At 43.0% G+C, this 23,887-nt stretch overlaps 2 protein-coding genes across 2 annotated transcripts; one reads left to right on the top strand and one right to left on the bottom strand.

Moving 5' to 3' along the window:
• The first annotated feature begins 3,309 nt into the window (after positions 1-3,309).
• On the top strand, positions 3,310-5,764 carry LOC134393915 (olfactory receptor 13H1-like). Its single transcript, XM_063118943.1, has 2 exons — positions 3,310-4,096; positions 5,628-5,764. Exons 1-2 carry the CDS (start codon positions 3,310-3,312, stop codon positions 5,762-5,764), a joined length of 924 nt encoding a protein of 307 aa, XP_062975013.1.
• Positions 5,765-12,752: 6,988 nt separating this feature from the next.
• On the bottom strand, positions 12,753-13,712 carry LOC134393914 (olfactory receptor 10K2-like). The gene has a single exon (XM_063118942.1). The coding sequence runs from the start codon at positions 13,710-13,712 to the stop codon at positions 12,753-12,755; it is 960 nt and encodes a 319-aa protein (XP_062975012.1).
• Positions 13,713-23,887: the final 10,175 nt, after the last annotated feature.

Raw genomic sequence — 23,887 nt, 5'->3', positions numbered from 1 at the left:
TTAAAGCTTTGCCTCCCTCCCTCCCAGTAGACAGTGTGGGTTCGCTGGTTGCCGTTAGGAGGGCCAAGTAGGAACTTTTTACTCTCAAATCCTTTAATTTTGGAGTTTTTTCACCTACTTCACACTGTAAGACAGTGAGGGTGTATTAATAGGTTAATTTGGTTCCATTTGGTCACATTTGAAGGGGCAGGCATGCGGGCATCGGGAGCAAGAATAAGGTTGGTGTGCATTCATAAAGCACCGTTGAGGTGATTGGTAACACCTGAGGCCCACACCTGGGAGTCCTGTGGCACCAGGTGATGGGATAAGGTTTACCACTTAGGCTAACCTTACTCACTCAGAGTTTTGTAACCTGAGGGGGAGTGACATCGGAAGGCCTACCTTCCCCAAAAGGGGAATCCTGACAGGTGGCGGTAAACATGTGTCACTTGTCAGGATACGAATGGATCTCCCAAACCCAATTATGGCCAAGTCGTTAGCCAAGATAGGATGCCTGCCTAGGCCTCCATCTTTCCTCGCTGAAACCTCATAAATAAATGTGGTCCTATTTAACTCCAATCTTGTTGTCTTGTCTCGTTATTTCGCCTTCCTCTCGCAATAGATTTTATTATTATTTTTCTCATAAGAATCTATGTGTCTGGACAGCAGCAAGAGATGGGCATAAAAAGACTGGATCAATTTGAAAATACACCACTACAGCAGGTAGGTTAAGCTGAACAAGGCACAGCAGAATAAACGTTTTTGCCACTCTCCTAAAGCTCAAGAGAAAATGCATTAAAAATAAGTTTAAATTGATCTGGTGGTGAGGGGACATTTTTAACCAGTGGAGATGTGAGTTAAAGGCACTATTGTTTTGGACTCTGATATGTTGTTGTAATATGGAATGAATAAAAAAAAATGAAAGATGGTCTTTCCTACCAACAGTGAGTGTTAGCTCTTGCTTATTAATTTATTTTTCACTTCCTTCACTATCAAAAAAAAGTCCTCTATAAGCAGGTATTGGCAACTTGTAAATATATTTCACTGTAATCTGTCCAATGGTTTAAAGGCATATGATTAATCAATTGCCAGTGTAATCTTGTACATGTCTACTCAGAAGTGGGTCCAATTGAGTTCAGTGGAGCTTACACTTAAGTAAGCGTGCATAGAATTGCATTCTAAAATACCAGAGTATTTGTTTAGGGTCCAGAGTAGAAGAACTCATAGAGTTTAATTAATGACCAGTTATTATTAGTTCTTTTATAGTGAAACAGCAGCTCACATTCCTGAGGGAAATACCAACTGATAACGTTAATGGTATGTAAGCCAAGAGGGAATGAGACTGTTTTATTAAGACACCTTGTTATGAAATATTGATATATGCACAATCATAGCATAGACAGAAATGGCAGACTGTAATAGGAAGTAGAAAAAGAGCCTTCTTTGGAAATATATCAGATGAAGCACCAATTTCCCCTCAGTTTCTCAATTCTCTGAGTTTTCTGAGAGATCACTTGCTTCAAAATGTCTACAGGATCTAAATAAGAGTTGGTGTCTCTCATCCCTTTTGAAGTTAATTCACTCTGATACACCTGTTTTTCAGGTGAGTGCTGTTGTTTTTAACTCTTCTTTAGTAAGAGTTTGTGTAAGACATTTAGAAAGAATTTGTAGAATTAAGCATTCAGGGACAAAACAGACATTACTTTAAATCTGTGACTGGCAGTGAAGTATTTTGTTCATTTTTATATAAGCAGAGGGAGCTCAAACCAGATCTTAAAAGCCCCCCCTACCACCCATGCTAGAGTCCGGGTCTGAATCATGGGCCCTCACCTACTCTAGAGTAAAAATGAAAATGAAGACGTAACTGCTAGACATAAATTTAAAGCTATCTTGGTTTTGGCCCTCATTCAATGGCATCTCATGGATATTTTAGTCAACGACTAATCCATGTCTCTCCAGAATAGGTTTTAGCAGAGTGTGAATGATTTTGAGGCAGGGGAATCTCAGCCAAATATTCCTATTTTGAATTTGCTTTTGAAAATCATAAATATTTTTTTAAATGAGAACTTTGAAGTGAACATGTTGTAAACCGACCAGAGAGCTTCAGCTATTCAGCAGTATAGAAATGAAATAATTATTATTATTAGCAACAACAACAACAACAACATTTCATTGAAGTTCAAGGCCTGATATTGCATTTTACATTCTGAATGCAATGGTAGTGTGTGAGAGATAGAGGGTAAGAATCATTTTTTTCTGGAAAAAAACCTAAATTTCTGTCTAAGGCTATAGTTTTTGAATATCAAAGTGTAACCCTCTTTTATTTTAAGAAAATTGAGTATTCCCGAGAAGCCCCATGCAGCAGGGTGAAGTGACTTGTTCCAGGTGGCACCATGAGGGAGGGACAGTTATGAACTGTCTCGTCTATATTGTACCTGCTATAAACCCTTATTCTTGATTAGAAATGCCCTGCATATTAATGAATTTTGGGTGTGATCCTTCAGTGAAATAAATGGAAAAGTTGCAACCAATGGAAAGGTGTGTGGTACTCTGCAGTTAAATTCCTGTATTTCACGTTTGACTGTGAAAATCAGCACCTGAAGTTGTCATTTTTAAAAGTTCACTAGATTTCACAAAATTATGCCCAAAAAAATCATATTGGCATGATGAATGTTTGGTTACTTGTTGTTCCTTAAGGGACTTCAGGCCTTTCCATGGCTTTCTCCAGAATGTGACCCTGAATAATCCAGCCTGATGTCCTGCTAATGCAAATTGTGTCTGGATTTCTATGTGGAATTAATCCATTGAGTTTTGTTCTAGGACCCAGAGCTGAAGTGCCTGAAAGTCAGGGAAGGATTCCTGTTTAGTGGTAGAACACATGTTTGCATGCAGAAGGTCTCAGCTTTCAATCCCCAGCTTTTCCAGTGAGAAGATAGAGAGAAATGCTGCTGCCCAACTGAGCAGATAACACAGGACTAGATGAAACATTGGTTGCACTCAGTATAAGGTGGCTTCTTAGGTTCATGAGGTGCATGGATCCCATAAAGTATGCTTTGTCAATAGAGACTGTGCAGTCTTGACCTGCAGAGTGAGTAGCACTTTGCACATACACCATTCTTCTAAACAATTTCATTTTAATTGCTGACCACCACCAGTGTCCCAAGAAATCTCCAAAAGGCTCCTTTCATATCTTTATTTCTAACAGCACTTGATTCATTATCTGGAATAATGTTCTACCATTGGTTTGTGATCTGAGTCCCTTTACTCTATTGAAATGTCTTAGAATAGCTCCAACAACTCTCACCTTCGTTCCTCGCAGACAAGAAGGCTATGACAGAGGAAAATAAGACAATGGTAACGGAATTTATTTTGGTAGGACTCTCGGACCATCCCAGGGCTCAGATTGTGCTCTTCTGCCTTCTTCTGGTTGTCTACTTGACCACTCTATCTGGCAATGGTTTTATGATTTTAGTCATAGTTGCTGACTCTCACCTCCACACCCCTATGTATTTCTTCCTCAGCAACCTCTCCTTGATAGACATTTTCTACACTACTACCAGTGTACCAGAAGTCCTGGCTAACTGCATAACTCACAGAACGTCTATTTCTGTCATGAACTGTTTGGTTCAGATGAATTGTGGCCTCTTTCTTGGAATGACTGAGTGTCTCCTTCTAGCTGTCATGGCATATGACTGTTTTGCTGCTGTGTGCCACCCCCTTCATTACACTTTAATGATGAACAACAGGCTCTGCGTCATTTTGGTGGCCTCATCTTGGATTACAGCTTTCCTGCTGACTGTAGTTCCTATATTTTTCATGCCAGTGGAATTCTGTGGTCCTAACATCATTAATCATTTTACGTGTGAGGCTCAGGCTGTCTATAAATTGGCCTGTTTGAACGCCCGCATCAATGAGATTTTCTCAATTGCTCGAGGCATTCCCATCCTGGTTGTGCCCTTCATCTTCATCATGGTGACATACATCCGTATTGGCCTGGCAGTGCTGAAGATCTGCTCAGCACAGGGGCAGAGCAAAGCATTCTCCACTTGTGGTTCTCACCTGATTGTGGTCAGTATATTCTATGGTTCAGCCATGTCCATTTACCTTCGGCCTCAGGGCAAATCTTCCTCTGACCAGGGCCGGATCTACACTAATCTTATAACGTTGCTAGTGTCCCTTTCTAACGTGGTTCTCTGTATCGGTTCTCTGTAGCTGTAACGTTACTGCAGGGCACATTGTTAAATCCTTTCATTGCTGGGTTTGCTCCGCCCACTGCCTGCCTCATTCCTAGCCAGCAGAGCAGGGCAAGTCATAAGCACACACAAACTCACTCCCTCCCAAAACATCTCAACACAAGTCCCAGGGAATTGCCTGAATGCACAGGAGCCAGCCACTTTGCTAAAGCTAAGCAGGGTCGGGTCTTGTCAGGGTTTGGATAGGAGACCAAATTGAAAAGTTTTAGCAGCAGCCGCATTTAAACCCCGCTGGTCATGAGTTTTGGACTTTGGACCCTTGTTAATTTTCCTACAGGGAGCTACAGCTCCTTTGCAAAGAGGGGGGAAATGTTTCTTAAAAAATCATTAAAAAATCAACCGATGACCCAATTTGATTCAAATTTTAAGGGAGGATGCATGGGAGTACTTCACAATAAAAGCAGATTCTAAGGTGGAAAACTTCTGAGTCCTTTGCATACAATTGTCAGTGATTACACAGTATAAGGCTGGTGTGATTTATCTGCTGTAGCAGATAAGATGCAGAGCAATAGTCATAAGCACACACAAACTCCCTCCCTCCCAAAACATCTTAACACAAGTCCCAGGGAACTGCATGAATGCACAGGAGCGAGCCACTTTATTGAAGCTAAGCAGGGTGGGGTCTGGTCAGGGTTTGGATGGGAGACCAAATTGAAAAGTTTTAGCAGCAGCTGCATTTAAGCCCCGCTGGTCATGAGTTTTGGACTTTGGACCCTTGTTAATTTTCCTGCAGGGAGCTACAGCTCCTTTGCAAAGAGGGGGGAAATGTTTTTTAAAAAAATCAACCGATGACCCAATTTAATTCAAATTTTAAGGCAGGATGCATGGGAGTACTTCACAATAAAAGCAGATTCTAAGGTGGAAAACTTCTGAGTCCTTTGCATACAATTGTCAGTGATTGCACAGTATAAGGCTGGTGTGATTTATCTGCTGTAGCAGATGAGATAGCAAACGGGGCGAAGGAAGGAGAACAGGAAGTGGGCGGAGCAAACTCAGCAGCTCTGGGTTGCGAAAGGAGAATTACCGGTATTATTATTATTTATTTATTTATTTATTTATATAGCGCCATCAATGTACATGGTGCTGTACAGAGTAAAACAATAAAATAGCAAAACCCTGCCGCATAGGCTTACATTCTAATAAAATCATAATAAAACAATAAGAAGGGGAAGAGAATGCACCAAACAAGCACAGGGTAGAGTAAAACTAACAGTATAAAAGTCAGAACAAAATCAAGTTTTAAAAGCTTTAGGAAGGCACATGAATCTGTAGCCATGCTGGAACTAAGAAACAGAAACTGTAAGTACGACTCATTTACAACGTTGGAGACCCAGGGTCACGTGACGCTATGCGTCACAGTAACCCATTCAAAGCGTTAGAATAACACCAGTGTAGATTCCCACCAGGACAAGCTGATTTCCCTATTCTATGGGGTGGTAACTCCTATGCTCAACCCCATGATCTACAGTTTGAGAAATAAGGACGTAAAGGGAGCTGTGTACAGAGTGATCAGGAAGAAAGCCCCTGAATGAAATAATTTTTTTGCGGGACGGTGTAAAAGCCGGAACGGAACGGAACAGGCCGGAACGGCCCCATTATATTAAAAAACCATACCAAAAACAGTGTCATGTGTTACCAACACTTGGGAACAATATTTTAGGACTAAAACCATGCCAATATTATATCGCTATTAACCCCAGAACTCCCAAGACAACGTCCGGAACAGAATGGGATGGCCAAAACGGCCACTACTGAACGAGCGATATCAACCAAACTCACCAGTCATGCATAACTCCATGGCAGGGATGCAATAAGCCACAAAACGTGCAAAGAAACTGCGTTCCAATAACCGTTCCGCGCACAGGGCATATTGCGCTAAACGGGCAGGGACAGCAGCTTCCAAGTGAAGTATGTTAATCAAACTCATCAGACACACATTACTAGGTGAGCCTGATGTAATAAGCTCCAAAAATTGCCCCAAAACCACGTTCAGATACCCGTTCCGGGCAAAAACGCGTATTGCGCAAAATGGGCCGTAACGGCAGCTTCCCAATGAGGTAAGTCAACCAAACTCATCAGACGCACATAACTAGGTGGGGCAAATATAGAAAGCTCCAAAAGTTGCCCCGAAACCACGTTCAGACACCCGTTCCGGGCAAAAACGTGTATTGCGCAAAATGGGCCGTAACGGCAGCTTCCCAATGAGGTAAGTGAACCAAACTCACCAGATACACATGACAAGGTGAGACAAATATAGAAAGCTCCAAAAGTTGCCCCGAAACCACGTTCCGATACCTGTTCCGGGCAAAAACGTGTATTGCGCAAAAGGGCCGTAACGGCAGCTTCCCAATGAGAAAAGTCAACCAAACTCACCGGATGCATATGACAAAGTGGGACAAATATAAAGCTTCAAAAGTTGCCCCGAAACCAAATTCAGATATCCGTTCCGGGCAAAAATGCGTATTGCGCAAAACGGGCCGTAACGGCAACTTCCCAATGAGGAAAGTCAACCAAACTCACCAGATGCACATGACAAGGTGGGACAAATATAGAAAGCTCCAAAAGTTGCCCCAAAACCGCGTTCAGGTACCCGTTCCGGGCAAAAACGGGTATTGTGCAAAACAAGCCGTAACGGCAGCTTCCCAATGAGGAAAGTCAACCAAACTCACCAGATGCACATGACAAGGTGGGACAAATATAGAAAGCTCCAAAAGTTGCCCCGAAACCATGTTCAGGTACCCGCTCCAGGCAAAAACGTGTATTGCGCAAAACGGGCCGTAACGGCAGCTTCCCAATGAGAAAAGTGAACCAAACTAACCAGATGCACATGACAAAGTGGGACAAATATAGAAAGCTCCAAAAGTTGCCCTGAAACCACGTTCAGATACCTGTTCCGGGCAAAAGTCCATATTGCGCAAAACGATATGTAACGGCAGCTTCCCAATGAGGTAAGTCAACCAAACTCACCAGACACACATGACTAGGTGGGACACATATAAAAAGCTCCAAATGGTGCCCCGAAACCACGTTCCAATACCCGTTCCGGGCAAAAACCCATATTGCTCAAAACGGGCCATAACGGCAGCTTCCCCATGAGGTAAGTCAACCAAACTTTTTGTATGTCTCTTTGCACATGTGCTATGCAGTGGCTCACCTGTCCCTTTCCCAGCAGACATGGTGCCTGTATGGCAGTGGATTGCAAATGAACTTCTCAAGCACAAATCATTTCTTCCACAGCCAAGTTTAATGCAGAGACAGCAGCAGAGAATAAAGAAGCAAATAAATCAGAGAGAAATTAAGCAATTCAATAATCCTGTTTCTAGAAAATCACCAAAAGGAGCATTCTCTACAATCCAGTTCTTGTCTTCAGCAATACAACAGTATTACATTTCATCTTGGTCTTTGTGCTTAATGGGTGATCAGTCCAAGAAACCCAAGGAGGACACCATGGTTCTGTGCGAGGAAGCATGTCAGGACTGGTACCATCTCTCTTGCCTTGAGATAAATCAAGCTTCTCGTGGTATATTCAAATGTCCAAAGTGTTGTGAGAAATGAATAATCTACACTGTAGGCAAAAAATTATGTTAACAGGTGCTATATGTTAGCATTTACATTTACACATACACACACACACGCACACACACACACACACACACACACACATTCTGATACCCGGAACGGGTATTAGAATGTGGTTTTGGGGCAACTTTTGCAGCTTTTTATATGTGTCCCACCTAGTAATGTGCGTCTGGTGAGTTTGGTTGACTTATCTCATTGGTAAGTTATCATCAAGGCCCATTTTGCGCAATACGCGTTTTTGCCCAGAACGGGTACCTGAACGTGGTTTCAGGGCAACTTTTGGAGCTTTCTATATTTGTCCCACCTAGTTATGTGCATCTGGAGAGTTTGGTTGACTCACCTCATTGGGAAGTTGTCGTTACGGCCCTTTAGCGCAATACGTGTTTTTGCCCGGAACGGGTACCTGAACGTGTTTTCGGGGCAACGTTTGGAGCTTTCTATATTTGCCCCCACCTTGTTATGTGCGTCTGATGAGTTTGGTTGACTTACCTCATTGGGAAGCTGCCGTTACGGCCATTTTGCGCAATACACGTAGTTTGGGGCCAATTTTGGCACTTTCTATATTTGTCCTACATAGTTATGTGCATCTGGTGAGTTTGGTTCACTTATCTCATTGGGAAGCTGCCGTTATGGCCCATTTTTGGCAATACACGTTTTTGCCCGGAACGGGTGTCTGAACGTGGTTTCGGGGCAACTTTTGGAGCTTTCTATATTTGCCCCACCTAGTTATGTGCGTCTGATGAGTATCCCTCTCTCTACACGTTGGAGACAAGCTGAAGACACAAGGGTGTCAACAATAATGAAAGAGAATAATTATTCCTGCAAGACTTACTGGAAATTTTCTTAATATCATTTAATAAGGTTAACATGGTACCTTCCTATATCAGGACTTTAAATCTTTTAATTTATTAGAAATTTCCTGACTATTAAGCATGTTTTAAGTATGACTGTTTTCTGGATATTTTGGTATTGTTGTTGTTATTACATGTTGAACTGAATGGCTTAATATATGTCCAGCTCATGATTGCTGATTTTGATTTTCTAATGATTCTGTTCTGTCTAGAGCTGCCATTTTATGTGGGGCTGCTCATAAACATTAAAATCTGAAATTGCATTTTTTCCCCATTTCTAATAATGTTGAAATTATATGAAATAAAATTAGTCTCAAAAATCACTCAATATTCCTTATAGGAAAAGCTCAGCCAACCCAATTAAGCTGTGGGCTGTAGAGGCATGAAAGACGGGGTCAGTGCATGTTGTGGCCAAAACTTTGCCCCTGCTACACAATTAGGAATTTCATTAATTAGATGCCTCAAAAAAAAAAAAAAAAACCTCGATGAAAATATGGACTTCCAAAAGCCAATACTACTCAACTCGGCCTCTTAATACAAAAATAATAAAAATTTGAAATATCTTTGAGCCTTCCCAGGTGGGGGACAAAAGTACCAAGTAATTAGTAATTCATGATTAGCTTATTATTACTCTCAACTTAGAAGAAATGAATTCCAGTTAAAAGGTGGCAGTTTTTGAACTTGAGATGTCAAGAGGTCAGTGTTATAGAAGTACCCAGTCAATACCCAATTACCAACTGTCTCTGCAGAGGCCAACAGAGAGGGAGGAAGCAGCAGCCAGGCACCTCTCCACCGTGCCTGGATCCAGCTCCAGCTCAGAGCCCCCTCCCTCCTGCTACCAACTGTCTCTGCAGAGGCCACCAGTGAGGGAGGAAGCAGCAGCCAGGCACCGCTCCACCGTGCCTGGGTCCAGCTCCAGCTGAGAGCCCCCTCCCTCCTGCTACCAACTGTCTCTGCAGAGGCCACCAGTGAGGGAGGAAGCAGCAGCCAGGCACCTCTCCACCGTGCCTGGGTCCAGCTCCAGCTGAGAGCCCCCTCCCTCCTGCTACCAACTGTCTCTGCAGAGGCCACCAGTGAGGGAGGAAGCAGCAGCCAGGCACCGCTCCACCATGCCTGGGTCCAGCTCCAGCTGAGAGCCCCCTCCCTCCTGCTACCAACTGTCTCCGGAGAGGCCACCAGTGAGGGAGGAAGCAGCAGCCAGGCACCTCTCCACCGTGCCTGGGTCCAGCTCCAGCTGAGAACCCCCTCCCTCCTGCTACCAACTGTAACTGCTGAACTTTCCAACTAAGATTGTAGTGCCTGAGTTTGCTTTCCTTTTCCCCCTCCTCCTCCTCCTTCCCAATCCCCTTTCCTTTTGTGTCATGTCTTTTAGATTGTAAGCCTGTGGGCAGGGACTGTCAAGAAATACTTTTGTAAGCCGCCATGAGAGCCTTTTTTGGCTGAATGGCGGCATAAAAATCCTTAAATAAATAAATAAATAAATAAAAACCCATATTAGGTTCACAGTGACCTAACACTCCCAGAATCATAAATACCTAGGATAATAAAGCACTTAGATTGTTCATAAAATCAAGAAAGCAACCAGATAAGGTAACAAGAAGGAAATTTTCAAATTGTAAATACAAGCGTACATGTTTTGGAGAACAAACAGACAGGATTAGAGAAATAATTCTTATGTCACAAACATGCCTGAATGTGATGGGATTCTGGAAAGTTTTTATATGTATGTTATTGTAAACATCAATGTTATCAAGAGGTTTGGGTTTTAGTAAGATTGTTTAGAAACGGTTTAGGAATATATATGTATCCTTACAAATGTATCTTAAAGGTGCAATCCTAGGCAGGTTTAGACAGAAAAAAGGCCTACAATTCCCAGCTTGTCCCAGCCAGGAAACTTGAAGAACAGAAATAAAAATAACCTAGACAGGTTTAAGGACATGTGTGTCCTATATCTGGAGTTTAGAAGTTAGTCTTTTGCTCAGAAGGTATTTTGTTGTGTGAGGGATTTGAGGATGTTGAGTTAAACACGTAGCTTAGGGTTGCCACAAAATGTGGCCATTTTTAAAAAAGCCAAAAGCCTGCTGGGTAGTGGTTTGGAAAGGGGAATGGAGTAGGGTGACCATATTTGTGAAACCAAAAAAGAGGACACCCGGGGTGGGGGCAAGAAAGTGTGCTTTCCAGGGCTTCCAGAAAGCTTGTCATTCCACCGCCATGCTAAAGGTGGCTGTCATGGTGAAGGGGAATGGTGCACTTTCCAGAGGCCCCAGAAAGCATGCTTTCGACTCCTCTGCTCCAATTAGGGCCTTAAAGGGGGAGTGGAAAGTGTGTCATTCCCACCTTACATCCCCCACTGCTCCAATTGGAGACTTTTCTATAATGTCTGGGAATGACATGTTTTCCCCTTTAAGACCCTGGTTGGAGCAGTGAGGGCTAATGACGTGCCTCTGGAAAGCACAGCATTCCCCCCGCCATGCTAATGCCAGCCTTAAAGGGGAAAGTGTGTCATTCCCAGACATTATAGAAAATTACAGAAGATCCCCCCTGACACCCAGGATAGAACGGAAAACTGGACAAATCCGGGGAAATCATGACAGTTGGTCACCCTAGAATGGAGGGCTTCAGACAAACACACAAAAACTCACATACAGCTTCCCTCCTTGCCAAACATATTGCATTTCAGCTTTTATTAGAAGTTCTGTGTCTGTTCTGTTGAATCAGAGCCAAAGAGTTTTCCTGAAGGAGTATTTTATTTGGCTTGAAGAGGTGCTTCCACTAAAGGTGTGATTACTTATTTACTCATAAATGTTCTTTATCATCTTTCCGCCATGCAGTCAAGGCATCATTGAGTCAATGTATAGCAAGTAACATCAAAAACAGTTTCAAATAATCAAAAGTCAACACATCCAGATATACAACAGCAGATTGACCCTTTAAAATCAATTTTATTTATTTATTTATTTATTTATTTATTTATTTATTTATTTATTTGTCATCAAAGAGGTGCTCCTCGTCAGTCGAAAGGCAGATCAGGGAATAGGGATTCAGGTTGTGATGGATGGGATTACACTCCCCCTGAAGACTCACGTTCGTAGCTTGTGTGTACTCCTGGATTCAGCCCTGAGCCTGGATGCCCAGGTTTTGGCAGTGGCCAGGAATGCATTTACACAGTTAAAACTAGTGCGCCAACTGTGCCCATTCCTTGAGATGTCAGACTTTGCCACGGTGACACATGCCTTAGTTACATCCCATTTGGATTACTGTAACACTCTATCTGGGGCTGTCTTTGAAGACTGTTCGGAAACTTCAAAGAGCTGCAGCCAGATGACTGGAGCTGGTTACAGAGAGCATATAACTCCCCTGTTAAAACAGCTTCACTGGCTTCCAGTCTGTTTCCGAGCACAATTCAAAGTGCTGGTTATCACCTATAAAGCCTTCTATGGCTCAGGTCCAGGTTATCTGAAAGAATGAATTCTCCCATATCAGCCGGCCGTGCTCTGAGATCTTCTGGGGAGGCCTTTCTCTCAATCCTACCAACATCCCAGGCACACCTGATTGATACATGGGAGAGGGCCTTCTCGGTGACTACTCCAAGGCTTTAGAACTCCCTTTCCAGGGAGGCTAGGGAGGCTCCCCCTGTGCTACAGTTTCAGAGGCAACAACAACAACAACTTTTTTTATCCCAGCTTTCTGTATAATTAAAAACAAATATGATACATTAGATCGGATCCAGCATTGTAGTTCTGCATCCTCTTTTCCCCCTTCTAAGAGGCATCCTGCTGCCTGTGTGTGTGGTGTGTGTGTGTGTGTGTGTGTGTGTGTGTGTGTGTGAGAGAGAGAGAGAGAGAGAGAGAGAGAGAGAGAGAGAGAGAGAGAGAGAGTTTGCATTTGTATTAAAAATGATATTCTTTTTTTAAAAAAGACTGGGGACATCATGATTAGCTGATGAAACATTGCAGCCATATTCATTTCATATATGCGATGAATTCCAAAACATTAAATGTTTGGTTCCATTGTTCAGTTGAAGGAGTATGGTGAGCACTCCCTATAACCATGGAAAAATATAATCCCCAAAGGGTTTCCAATGCCACAGTCAAAAGCTCATGTTTTTCTGAAATGAGACCCTTCTCCCCAATACCTTCTTCAATGCTCCCTTGACCTCCTTGTTTCTGAGGCTGTAGATCATAGGATATAGCATGGGGGTAACATTAGTATAGATCAGGGAGACCACCTTGTCTTGCTCTAGAGAATAGCTGGCCTTTGGCCGGATGTAGATGAAAATGGCACAGCCATAGTGGAGAACAGCCACAACCAGATGAGCAGCGCAAGTGGAGAAGGCCTTTTTCCGGCCTTGGGAACATTTGATCCTCAGGATTGAGTTGGCAATGAACACATAGGAAGTCAGGATTAACAGGAAGGGGACCAGAAGAGCCAGCAAACATGCAACAAAAACCAAAACTTCATCTGTGTGGGTGTCACTACATGCCAGGAACAACACCGGTGGGATGTCACAGAAGAAGTGGTTGATTTCATGGGAGCCACAGAAGGGCAGCCTAAATATCAGTGCAGTGAGTCCCAGTGAGAGCACAAAGCCACTGGCACAAACCACCACAAGTAGTTGAAGGCATAGTCCTCGGCTCATGATAAGGGTGTAGCGCAATGGGTTGCATATAGCCACATATCTGTCATAGGCCATCACAGCCAGCAAGAAGCACTCAGAGGTTCCCAAGGCAATGAAGAAATACATCTGCACTGCACACTCAGGCAGTGAGACCTTCCGGCTCTTGGCCAAGAAGTTGGTCAACATCTTGGGCACAATTACCAGTGTATAGCAGATCTCAATGGAGGAGAGGTTGCGCAAGAAGAAATACATTGGCGTGTGGAGGATGGGATCAGCCAAAGTCATCACCACGATAGTCAGGTGACCTGACAGTGTGACCAAATGCATGGCCAGAAACACCCCAAAGAGAAGGATCTCGTACTTTGGCAGATTAGAAAAGCCAAGCATGATGAACTCTCCCGTGGTATTGCTGTAATGCCCGTTCAGCTCCATCGGAATCCTGAAATTATAAGAGACATAGAAAAATCTTATACCCCATAACACAAGTTTACTTCCTCCATACTTACGACACCCAACCATTTGGTATGAGGCACAGAAATAAAACAATACAAGTACTTGTTGCTTATATCTGGGAAGATAAACTGGAAAGCTATCACATAATCCCTGATGAAATACCAGGAACCAGAACAGGACTTTTGGAGATTAGGATGAGCCCTTAGCTTTGCTCTTTGCCCATTCCAATGGGGAGCAGAATTCAAATAACTGGTGGTGGCTAATAACCAAATTATATAAAGCCTGGCATTAAAATAGCCTTCCCCAACATGGTGCCCTCCATATGTTTTGGACCCAACCCCCCACCAGGCTTTGCCAGTATGACCAGTGATCAGCAATGTTGGGAGTTGCTGCATTAAAAGTATCTCAGATATTAGAACTGGGAGAAACCACAGCAGTTCAGTAGCAAGAAATGTTGTGGTTAGGAAGCCTAAGGAGACAAGAGCCATGGTTAGACCAGGCCTTTATCCCGGGATCATCCCAGGATCATCCCTGTACATCTAAATGACACACAGGGGATACCAGGAGCAGGCAGGGATGACCCCTACATTTGCCAGGGATAATTCTTAGGTCTAGCTAAGGCCAAGGAAGCATTACAAAACATTCAGAAGTGAAATACAAAAACTATATTGTATGCTGATACTATTAATGCACTACTTTTTAGAAAGCCAAGTGGTAGAATCTTACCTGTATACTTTTCCTCATATTTTTACCAGGTGTGTGTGGATTTCGCTAAATCCATTCCATCTGAGTTTCACAGATGGTCTGCCATCTTTCCTGCCATTATCTGCTCATTGACACCATTGGATTTTCTGAAATTAGAATTTTGCTGTACTTGTGCTAACTCTCATTTGCGCTAATTCACCTTGGCACTAATGGAAAGACCTGTGTCCAAACCTTCATTCAACTGTGAAGTACACTAGGGGGCCAGTCACAATCTCTCACCCTAACCTCCTTGGTTTATTCCATGGATAGCATGGTACAGATCCATGTTGGGCACCCTGGTTTCCTCTGAAGAAGGGCCTGGTTGAATCAATAATACATTCAGCTGCTCGCAGCACAATTTGAATTCATTCCAGTAGGAGGGGTCTAGAGCATAGGTAGGCAACGTGGTGCCCTCCAGATGTTTTGGACTGCTACTCCCATCATCCTGAACCAAACATGGAATACGGATTTTGTGCTTTAAAACATTTGGAAAGCATCAGTCATATGGTGTCATTTTGCCCCACTGTTGTTCATAGAGATTGGGAAGTTGCAGAACTCCAGTACAACATTCCATTGATACGAAAATGCCAACTAATTGAGATTCCTCTCCACCCTAATTCTAAATCAGTTACTGGTCTGCATTTGTAACATACAACATGGAGACTGGAAGAGGGCTGTCGAAGAAATCCACAATGGAGCCAAATGAATTCGGATTTCTCTGAACCCAACCTGCAGATTCTGCAGTGGACCAACTCTTATTCCACGGACTTGCAGACTGGTTTTTTGCTTCTTTTTTTACTCTTGGGTAGGATGTGTGCGCATTTGTACTTGCACTCATGCTCATTTGTGCTAATGTATACTTGCAGATGTAGAACAATATTCTCATGGATCCCTAAAAAATATTTGATTCCGTCAATGCGCATACAATGGAACAAAAGACACCTGGCAATTCACGAAACACAGACGGAATGGGTTTAACAAAATCTGTACATCTACAGCTGGAAGGCTCTAGTGCAATGGAAGACCAGAAGCTTTGCATGCAAAAAGCCTCAGATTCAAACCTGGGATCTGCATTTAGGATGGGAAAAACTCCTGGCTGAAAACCTGGAGATCCACTGCCTATCAGTATTGACAATACTGACCTAGATGGACCAATGATTTGACTTGATATTAGGCAGCCTTCTGGGTTCCTAAACTGCAATCCTGTCTGCTGTTTGGCAGCAGCCCCACAGAACATTAAGTTCTGGCCTTATCTATGCCAAAATCTGATATCCCCCCAACCCACCTGCTCCAGAACTGAAAAATTATCAATTTAAAATGCAATTATCAAATGCTGATGTTCATTTGTAGAATTTTAGAATTTTTAATCTGGTTTATGAAACAAGGGATTTTGTCATTCAACGTGTCAGGAGTGGTAGTGCTGAGGACTAAGAAAATTACTTTGAATACCAATCATGACAAGGCTGAGTTTTCATCATTTCTCGTTCGGAAGAAAAACATGAAAGCCCAAGAGCTAGATGTCAAAGGTTCAGAGATAAGAAACAGTCAGGGTTTCCATTCTCCTCACAGAATACCCTCCCCTGTATTTCTCAATTCCTATAATCCTGCCTCTAAGGGACATATCATCATCAACAACAACAGACTATATGGACAGACACAAAAATAATTCACCAACGGCTCTCAAATTCAACCTCATCAAACAAGCTACACCATACTATACATACTCACCAGAAACAATCTTGGAAAATGCAGGTCATAAAATATACTGGGACAGAACAATCCATACAGACAAGACAAAACCTTGCAAGTGACCAGACATAACAGTTATAGGGGGGGAAAAACCATACCTCATTGACATAGCAATACCTATTGACAAAAATGTTGTAGAAAAGGAAGAGGAAAAGAGAAAAGGATACACCACAGGCCATGGAAGTTAAAGAGCTATGGCAACAGCAAAAGGTCACAATTATTCCGTTAGTCACATCAGTCACTGGCATCACATCAAAAAAAACTATATGGAAAACATTCAGAAACTGGGCCTACCAAAATATATCAATACCAACATCCAGAAAGCAGTAATACTTAAAACATAGTCAATTGTCAGGAAATTCCTGAACCAGTAAAAGTCAGCATGACCTGACAAAGCCTGTCATATCTGTCTAGAAAAACCACCTCGAGCAAGAAAAGTGATAATGATGATGATGACAATGATGATGACCATGATAATAATAATAATAATAATAATAATAATAATAATAATAATAATAATAATAATGAGGAGGAGGAGGAGGAGGAGGAGAGGAGACTGTTTCGGAACCTTAATAATCAGAATGGTTTGAAACTGGTTTTAGTGTACAATGTAGACATCTTTGAAGGGATGCCTTGATCAGAGTTCCTATTTTCCATATCTTTTTGTTTTATTTTTGTTCTGAACTTAAGGCTGCAATTCTAAACACATTTCTGTGTAAACGTGTATAGGATTGCACTGTTGCTCTCTCACTGCATTTCTTACCTAAAATGATCTCATGAGGTCAGTGCAGAAATGTGATCTGAACCAGAATGTTCCTGATTTTAATAGGTCAACCTACAGCCACTCAGCTACACCACCTCTCTGGCCCACCATCTACAACTAGTTATGGATTGCATCTACTGTGCCCCGAACATCCAACATTGGGGGAAATTACCAGTGCAGAACCACACTAAAGGTTTACATTTTGTTCTCTAAAGATATATTCTGTGGGGCTGGGGTTGGAATTTAAATTAACTCTTTAGAGTATATTATACAAATAAAAATATGACAAGCTGATATTTTTTACACAATTGGTTCACCTTTGCATGACTTGAATAAATCAAACCTATACTTCATTTTTATACAGAAGAGGCAAATAAGCAATATAAGTTGCAGGTTGTTAAATCTGAATTCAATATTGGGGGGGATTCTAATTAAGCAGTGAAACACGGTCCCAATAAATGTGATATGTTCATCGCTAAGAGTGACTCAAATACATTTTGCACAGGGCAGAAGAGCTCTGGTTATACCTATTTGTCTTTAGAGCTACACAACAATTGAACTTCTATTCCAAGTGGATGAAATGAACCATATCTTACCTCTGTGTTGTTTGGATGAAGAGTGGATATCAGCTCCTGTACAATATTTGCACACAAAATTTGGACACCATGCTGAAACTAATGCCACATCCACATCACGGCAGACCTGCATGGCCGAGTAGCATGCCAGGCGAAAGTAAAGGGTCTTCCCCCATGCAAGCAGAGATGGCTCATTGGAACCAACCTGGTTTGAAATCGCCACATTTTATGGGTTTTTCTCCCTTGTTCATTTCAATCAGAAGTAACATCCTATGGTATACTAATACAGTTCCAATCTAATGGGTGAATGCCTTATGTATCAAGAGGCACTTTCCCTCAAGGGAAAGGAGATAGTGACAAGTTTGAAATTCATCACAGCTGAAGAGGGTAATAACGGGTGGTGTCAAGAAAGTGTAGCATAGACTTAATGGCCCTAATGATATCCCGACCACCTTATTTAGATGGCCATGTGTCTTATTTTACTCACTTCAAAATGTGGTAAGCCAGCCCTATTGCATTTAGCAGTCCGCCTGCTTATTCTGTTGAGTGGGGCTTCAGCCCCACAGTCTGGTCGTAAGAGCACCACTGGGAATAATTAAAACTTTCCTCAATAATAACCCCTACATGTATATGCAAGGTGCCCAGGCTTATGAACTGGCCATGAAATAAGCCCACTCACCACCCTTTCGGCAACATCCCTTCTTTTTGCTGCATTAATGCAAAGAGATTTGCATTGAGAATAGCTCTTGTTAAGGGGGAAAGATGGAATAGCTGCACAATGTCTTTTAATTCGTGGTGCCATCTGGAAGCACCCTAAGATCTCCCACAGATGAATGTAGATGTCCTCCCTTCCCTGGCCATGGTGCCTCCCAATGAAGCCCATGATTCATGCTCAGCCATGCTTTTACTTACATCTGGAAATGCACCAGGTCAGAAACACCAGCAAATCTGCATTTCTCAAGTCTACTATAATGGCTGCCTAGTGACTGCTTAAGGTCACGTGAATAGCGGCAGCACCAGCAGGTTGGCACTGAGTAAGGTTGGCACTGTAAGGTTGGCCCTTTAATGACTATGGGCTTGTCTACACCAGCCCTATATCCTGGGATAATCCCAGGATCATTCCTGTGCATCCAAATGCCACACAGGGGATCCCAGGAGCAGGCAGGGACAATCCCTCCATGTTCCTGGGATAACCCTTAGGTGTAGAAAGGGCCTATGACACCTCAGATCCTGCTTGCAGGGATTAAAACAATATTGAAAAGATGCAGAAGTACCTTTGGCAACTATGCTCCCGAAGTCTAATATTGCCTGGTATTGCATTTTGAAGTGGGACGTCCATGGCATTGCCAGGCGATTTTTAAACCCAAATAAAATGCAGCTCTTTGTTGATCCCTTCTTCAAGTATAAGAAGTTCACATCTTCCCTAAAGTTGTGCTTTGATAACAAGAAAAAGCATTTTCCTGATCTTCTACCAGCCCCCCCCCCACATAGTGCTTCTGTTCCATTTGTTATAAACCACCCAGAGCGCTAATAATAATAATAATAATAATAATAATAATAATAATAGCAATACTGAGTGCTGCGTGAACTGTGGGTGTACAAGTCTGTGGGTAGTAATTAGAGAGCACCTGTTGACATTATTCTTAGGAACAAGCAAAGGAGATAATGGATGCCCCATCTATTGAGCAGTTGGGCTAGTTTAGAGACCCCTTCAAGGTATTCAGGGGGGTGTCGACGCCGCTGGAACCTCAAGCTCAAATACTGATGCCAAGAAGGGAACACAGGGTTCCTGGGTGACCAACCAGGGGCTGGAGCCACCCTGCCTTCTTCCTGGTGGAAGGCAAACCATCACAGATCACCTTCCACCAGGCACCGCCCGGCCACTGCAACTCCAGAAGGAGGCAAGAGGCTGTCTTGAGGTTTTCTTGCACATCCTCACCTCACTCTGGAGAAAAAGTCAGGGTCAGTTCCTGACTGTTTTTCTCCACAGCTTCAGCAGAAAGCCCCAGGCTGGATGCGCGATTGCAGCGGCATCGTATAATCAACACCATGCCATCATGTACCCACCTCAGGGGTTTGTTTGTTTTTGAGCTTTTAGACATCCCCCAAGGAAAAGCTTACTTTTCTCTCTTTGGAGGCAACATCTCAAAAATTGGTTCTCCAAGCTTACAGCAAAAGCCAGCTCTGGATGGTACTGACTGGTTTGCAACCATGACATCATCATTCACCTACCACCACCACCACCCCCGTCCCCAGATCAGTATTTAAATTAGTTTTTAATTCCTCCCTTTTTAAAAAAAAAGGGGGGGGAAATTGAATTTATAAATTAATATATGCATGTGTAGCATTTTTTAAAAGCTTAGGTTAGGCAGTCTATTTGCAGCATTGGGGCTAGTGAGGTAGACAGAGAGGACCCAGCATTTTTTGTTCCTTGGGGGGAGATTATGATCAGCATATAGTGAACCTACAATCTTAGCTCCTCCCCTCTGTCAGTTTAAACAAATTGCAGAGAACAAAACCATGTCTATCCTAGAGTATGATACAGAATCATTAGGGGGGGGGGGATGCACATTGTTGCTACTTGATGTAATGTACCTGCAGTGTTTCCCAAAACCTCCCACCTTATTGGAAGACAATGAAGAGCTCTGCCATGTAAACCACAAAGCTTTATTCAGGCAATAAACATCTCTTCCCACCTGAAGAGAGTCTAACCTCTAGGATCTTTCCCCTAGGTAAAACTGTGCAAACTAAGCAAGGCAATTGTCCTTTCAGGAAAAAGGGAAAGCCTTTTCACAGAATGCTTTAACTTGAAGGAGGCTGGTTTTGAAGAAGCCTTTGGTGAGAAGTTAGCCGGGCCGAACTTCTCTCACCTTTCTTTAGCTCTGCCCCTTTGAGTCTGCAGCAGACTCTAGGATCACCTAGCCCCCAAGTGCCCTCCCCCTCAGAAGAATACTGATTTCCCACAGACTTGTGTATTGTTAATGTTTTCAGTGATAAGGTCTGGCAAAGGTTCATTCCCAACTGGCGAAGAGCCCGTGAGAGTCACCTCCCCTACTTTCCTTGTGAGCTAGTACGTTTCCGGTGCTGTCTCTTCTGCTCAGAATCTGATTCCAACTGATCACCTGAAACTCCTTTCCCCAATCTAAGAGGAACAGGCCTAGTCACAGTATCTCTGTCATGCAAAGTGTAAACCTGGGAAGAACCTGGGCTCACAATGAACCCACTGACATCTCTTCCAATATTGGCTACTTTCAGATGTCATCATATCATAGGGCCTTGCTAGACCAGGTGTTAGCGCGGTGTGAGGCCCGGTTTCCCTCCAGATGACGCACAGGGGAATCTGGGGTCAGGCCGCGCTGAAGCCTGCCTTAAGCCGGCATAAGTGAATTCGCTTATGGCCTGGCTTTTCCGCAGCTCCGGCCTCAGGCCGGACGTCTAGCAGGGTCCGTGGCTTTTTGTAGCTTACTCACGAGTAGCCGGGAAAAGCCACGGACTGGGCACAGCACTCATACGAGCGCTGTGCCCATCGGGCTGGGGGGGGAGAGAGGGGCAGGGGGAAGGCCGGACCCACCAGGAGGGGGGGGGGAAGCCGGACATCGGCGATGGCAAGGGGGGGGAAGATGGGGATCGGCGATGGCAAGGGGGGGAAAGACGGGGATCGGGCCTGGCAAGGGGGGGGAAGAAGATCGGGGACGGGATCGGGGATGGCGGATGGGGGGAGGACGAGCGAGCAGGCAGGGGGGAATCAGGGGCAGGGAGAGCGGGGGGGCTTTATTTTTGTAAAAAAAACACTTACCTTCTCCGGTGGGGCTCCTGCGCACATGGCTCCTTTAACAAAAAAAAATGGCCGACGCTACGGGGCTTCCCGTTGCCCCGTCACGTCGTGAGTGTAAAAGCCGGCGACGGCGCGCGCTACGTCTAGCGCGCCGTTGCCCCTCCTCCCTGCCGGCTTATCCGGCAGGTCTAGCAAGGCCCTCAGTTTAATAAGCTGAGATACAAATGAGCCTGTTGCCCAGGCATACAGCCCCTTCCTTCCTCCCTTCTTGGCAAGCTGCAATAAGCCAGGAAGTCTTCAATTAACCATAGTTTCCTGTCTCACCAAAATCAGAAAACTATGGTTACCACCATCAGAAGAAACCTGGATCTTAAACCAACATAAAGCCATGGTTTAAGATCCTGGTTTCTTCCAAATCTGGTAAGCACAATTTCCCAGTTTGGGTGAAATGGAAAACTATAGTTGATCGGAGACACCCAGCATTAATTGTGGAACTTCAAGAAAGTAGGAAGGAGAGCTGCATGCATCCATGGGTGCAAGGTTCATTCATACTTGTAAACCGCCCAGAGAGCTTCGGCTGGGGGGGGCGGTATATAAATGTAATAAAATAAAAAAATAAAAAAATAAATACTTTGATTTATTAAGCTGAAATGTGATCAACTGAACGTGGCCACAGTGGGTTGTATCCAATGTTAGTCCTATGTAGAGTCAACACATTAAAATGAATAAGACTTAAATTAAACTAACATTGGCTTCAATCTGTTAGATACAGCCCTATATCTGTCTTTACATAACACAACACTTTCCTATATCTCTCATGCACCCCATTGTATGTAGCTTTTCAGCTTAGGGGTTTGTAAAGGATTTAGCTCCTAAGTGATATTCAAAGTTTGTGTTCTTAAGTTCCACTTCAATCTACAGAACTTTCCTCCAAGCAATGTGTTTAAAATTGGGGTGTCAATATAACAATAATCTCACCAAATTGGTAATCTACATAGATGTAAGTAACCCTTATGGAAATGAGGGTTCAGAAAAGCAAGAAAATTAAGGGTACTCAAATTGTTGAAACTTCTTTATTTTAAATATATATATATCAAATACCTAATATGTTGTTGGGAGAGATGAGTAATAAGTAAACATTCAATTAATCTCACCTCTCTCGTGAAAATCCTGTTTTCCTTTTATTTCAAAGTATACCCATGTTATAACAATTTCAAAAATTTCCTACAGTATTGTAAATCAATTAGAATGCCATCCTATGCATTTTTAGACAGAAAATGGTTCTACAACTTGCTGGCTGAGGAATGCTGAGAGCTGAAGGATGTTTTTCTTTCTGAAAGGTGCATAGGATTACACCTTTAAACAATAAAAGCCTGATTAAACAAAAAGGGTTTTAGCCTGGCCCCAAGACTCAGCAAAGAGCACAGGTGTGAAGGAACAAAGAGCAAAGTATGAGGGCCACCACAGGAAAGGCTCTTTCCACAGTCATCTCCTGTCCAGCCTGTATTGGTTGGAGATAACTAGAGAAGTGTCTCAGGGGTTAATGATTGTAATAGACAATCAGGTTTATGTGGGAGCAGGAGGTCCTTTAGGTACATGTGCTGTTTCTAAGACTTTGTTCAAATAAGCAAAGATCCAATGCACAACAACGAGCCTTATTTCCATAGTGTTAACATGTGTTTGAAGGAACATGTGGTGATATTCCATGGTTGTTCTTGATTCTGCTTCCTGGAGAACAAGTCATGTCCTCTGCAGTTACTACAAGTACCACAAATTTAACCATGATCCTTCACAATGACCCTGTTTCCATGACATGATTCCCAAGAGTTGTTTACCATGGGTTAGTTATGACCAGGTGGGAGCAAGTGAGCCTGTTGTTCCTGACCGCTTGCCTGTTTCCAATTTGCAAAATTATGCAGGAACATCCCATTCCTAGGTTAATTGTAGTGACATCCAACCCAGAACTCTGGGTTGTTGAGGGAGAAACAACCCAGAGTTTTAACCCAACAACAAACCATGGTTAAAACTCTGGGTTGTTTCTTCCTCAACAACACAGAGTGCCAGGTGTAATATCATGGTGAATAACCCAGGAATGGGGTATTCCTGGATTGTTTCCAAAAGCAGAAGTGGACAAAAGGACAAGAACCAACATATACAGTATGTTCACTTCCACGGGGTCACAGTCACTCATGCTTTAAACCAGCAAAGAGTAGTCATTATGTGCAAAATGGGGCAGTGTATAGCTTTTGGAATTTATTTTATGTTTGGAAATTTGGATGTCAGGGGCAGGATCTACACTACAGCTTATAACGGTTTATGGTTATGACAACTGTTCAGGCCCAGGACACATTACATATACCGTTTTCATACCGTTTTTAAAGTGTTATATCTTGCTTGGTGTAGATTGGCCCAGTATCAGTGTGTTGTAAAATGTTCACCTAAAGCAAAACATTTTAGGTAGCCTTTACACTTGTTGTTTGATCCTGATGCTACCAAAAACCTTGAACTTCGGTTTGATATTTTTGGAATAATTTTCTAAATTTTAATT

This window comes from Elgaria multicarinata, chromosome 3 (assembly GCF_023053635.1).
Source record: "Elgaria multicarinata webbii isolate HBS135686 ecotype San Diego chromosome 3, rElgMul1.1.pri, whole genome shotgun sequence".
NCBI classification, from domain to species: domain Eukaryota; kingdom Metazoa; phylum Chordata; class Lepidosauria; order Squamata; family Anguidae; genus Elgaria; species Elgaria multicarinata.
This window is presented reverse-complemented; position numbering and strand designations above follow the sequence as displayed.

Coding starts and splice junctions, on each gene's coding strand:
- LOC134393915 (XM_063118943.1), top strand. CDS start 3,310: ATGACAGAGGAAAATAAGACAATGGTAACGGAATTTATTTTGGTAGGA. Junction 4,097..5,627: donor CATTTACCTTCGGCCTCAGG/GCAAATCTTCCT, acceptor ACACCAGTGTAG/ATTCCCACCAGGACAAGCTG.
- LOC134393914 (XM_063118942.1), bottom strand. CDS start 13,712: ATGGAGCTGAACGGGCATTACAGCAATACCACGGGAGAGTTCATCATG.